The following is a 2,407-nucleotide window of genomic DNA, read 5'->3' as shown; positions in this document are numbered from 1 at the left end:
TGTGTGCGTGTGTGCATGTGTGCGTGTGTGTGTGTGTGTGTGTGTGTGTGTGTGTGTGTGCCTGTGCGTGTGTGCGCGTGTGTGTGTGTGTGCGCTCACTGACCTCTGTGTTGACAGGTCAGCGGGGCCGGACACGTCAGCGACCCTCACGTCTCTGGAGCAGAACGCTGTCAGCTGCCTCAGCATGGTCTGGACCTGCTGGCCCAGCTCCTTGGTGGGAACCAGGACCAGAGCCCTCACATCCTGCTCACGGACGCTCTTAGGGGACAGACAGGACACACAGGGTAAGAACCAGGACCAGAGTCAGGACCAGGTCCATGTTCAGGGCCGTACAGTGCAGCTGGAGCTCAGACCTGTTTGGAGGCCAGGATCCTCTGGATCAGAGGGATGGCGTAGGCGGCCGTCTTTCCAGATCCTGTCCGAGCTCGGGCCAGCAGGTCTTTGCCCTCCAGGGCCAGAGGGATGGCCTTCTCCTGGATCAGGGTGGGCTGAGACCACCCCAGGTCTGCCACCGCCTGGGAGGGGGAGGGGCCAAGGGTCAACTGGGGCTCAGGTACAGAGACACAGAGAGAGAGAGAGAGAGAGAGAGAGAGAGAGAGAGAGAGAGAGAGAGAGAGAGAGAGACACACACACAGAGAGAGACACACGCGCACACACACACAGAGTCACACAGAGAGAGAGAGAGACACAGAGAGAGAGAGAGAGAGACACAGAGAGAGAGAGAGAGAGAGACACAGAGAGAGAGAGAGAGAGACAGACAGAGAGAGAGAGAGAGACACAGAGAGAGAGAGAGAGAGACAGACAGAGAGAGAGAGAGAGACACAGAGAGAGAGAGAGAGAGACAGACAGAGAGAGAGAGAGAGACACAGAGAGAGAGAGAGAGACAGACAGAGAGAGACACACACACACAGACACACAAGAGAGAGACACAGAGAGAGAGATTGAGACACACACACACACACACACACAGAGAGACAGACACAGAGAGAGAGAGACACACACACACACACACACACACACACACACACACACACACACACAGAGAGAGAGAGAGAGAGAGAGAGAGAGAGAGAGACGCAGAGAGAGAGAGAGAGAGAGAGACACACACAAAGAGAGAGAGAGACACACACACACAGAGAGAGAGAGACACACACAGACAGAAACACACACAGACACAGAGAGAGAGAGAGAGACACACACACCACACACACACACAGAGACACGCAAACACACACAGACAGAGAGAGAGACGCAAACACAAACACACACACACACACACACACACACACACACACACACACACACACAAACTGACGCTGCTCACATCTGCGACACAACAAACAGCCTTTAGCTTGTTAGCCAACCCGTTAGCACGCAGCTAGTACCCCTCCATGTTTAGTCTCAGTCGCGTCTCAACGCCGCGCTGAGCTCTTCGTGTCTCCGCCGCCTCACCAGCTTCTGCTGGCTGAGCGCTGAGCAGCAGTTTACCTTTAAAACGCGGTCATCTAAGCCCATCTCATGGAAGTGGAGTCTGTCGGCCGCCATGTTCGCTGCGCAGCCACACGTGTGCGCGAGCGGCGCAGCATGTTGACGTCACGCTACTCCCGTCCTGCAGTGTGTGCACCGGCCGCAGGGTGGCGATGTGGCATTCAATTCTGCTGCTTCTGACCTCATTATTGTTATGTGTCTTCTTCTTCGTCTTTTTCTTCGTAATGTTTGTATTGTTTCTGTTCTTCCGGAATCATAACTATATACTTCATATTTCACGTGTTCCAGTGTTCAGCATTACTTAAGTTCAGATCCTTTATTGGTGTTTGGACTTAGATAAAATGTGATTATGACTTAATAAACACGTTTTAATATTCAGGGCTGGATTTGTCCTGGAAATCATTTTATGACCAAACGTTACAGATTGTTGCACATTTTCTAATATTTACTGCTTTAGTTAGACTTCTTTATTTCATTAGTTCATTTCCTGTTTGTTCAAAAAATGATGATGTCATGGCTGGAAGCCAAGGAAAAGGGAAGAGCAGTCACATGTGAAACCAAGCAGCACACGCATGACCAACATCTACAACATTTACTGAGAGTAACAGAGCTGAACACAGCCTGTGTGTGGGAGCAGACAGGCTTCTTACTCATAAACACATGGACCTGATTCACACATCATCTCCATGTTAGACAGTCTGATAGACAGATGTCATCCTCATGTCAAACAACAGTGACACAACAAACTCATTGATCAAGAGTCAATAAACAGCAACAGAACCAAAAGAACATCTGGTTAGAATTAAACGTTGTAATGGAGCAGAGTCCCTGTAGCTGTGTGTGTGTGTGTGTGTGTGTGTGTGTGTGTGTCTGTGTCTGTGTGTGTGTGTGTGTGTGTGTGTGTGTGTGTGTGTGTGTG

General features: G+C 50.6%; 1 protein-coding gene across 1 annotated transcript in view; it reads right to left on the bottom strand.

The window, feature by feature from the left end:
- The window catches only part of ddx56 (DEAD (Asp-Glu-Ala-Asp) box helicase 56), a 6,093-nt gene extending 4,534 nt beyond the window's left edge, over positions 1-1,559 (bottom strand). Inside the window, exons 1-3 of the mRNA XM_076140137.1 lie at positions 1,489-1,559; positions 354-515; positions 104-258 (exon numbers count right to left, since the gene is read on the bottom strand). Coding sequence (XP_075996252.1) covers positions 104-258; positions 354-515; positions 1,489-1,545 — 374 coding nt within the window. The 5' untranslated portion in view covers positions 1,546-1,559. The remainder of the gene's footprint in view (positions 1-103; positions 259-353; positions 516-1,488) is intronic.
- Positions 1,560-2,407: the final 848 nt, after the last annotated feature.

Source organism: Genypterus blacodes, unplaced genomic scaffold (assembly GCF_046128005.1).
Source record: "Genypterus blacodes isolate CSIRO-AG114 ecotype Tasmania unplaced genomic scaffold, CSIRO-AGI_Gbla_v1 ptg000519l_1, whole genome shotgun sequence".
In the NCBI taxonomy this organism is placed as follows: Eukaryota; Metazoa; Chordata; class Actinopteri; order Ophidiiformes; family Ophidiidae; genus Genypterus; species Genypterus blacodes.
The sequence above is the reverse complement of the archived record's forward strand: the minus strand, read 5'-3'. Positions and strand labels throughout refer to the sequence as shown.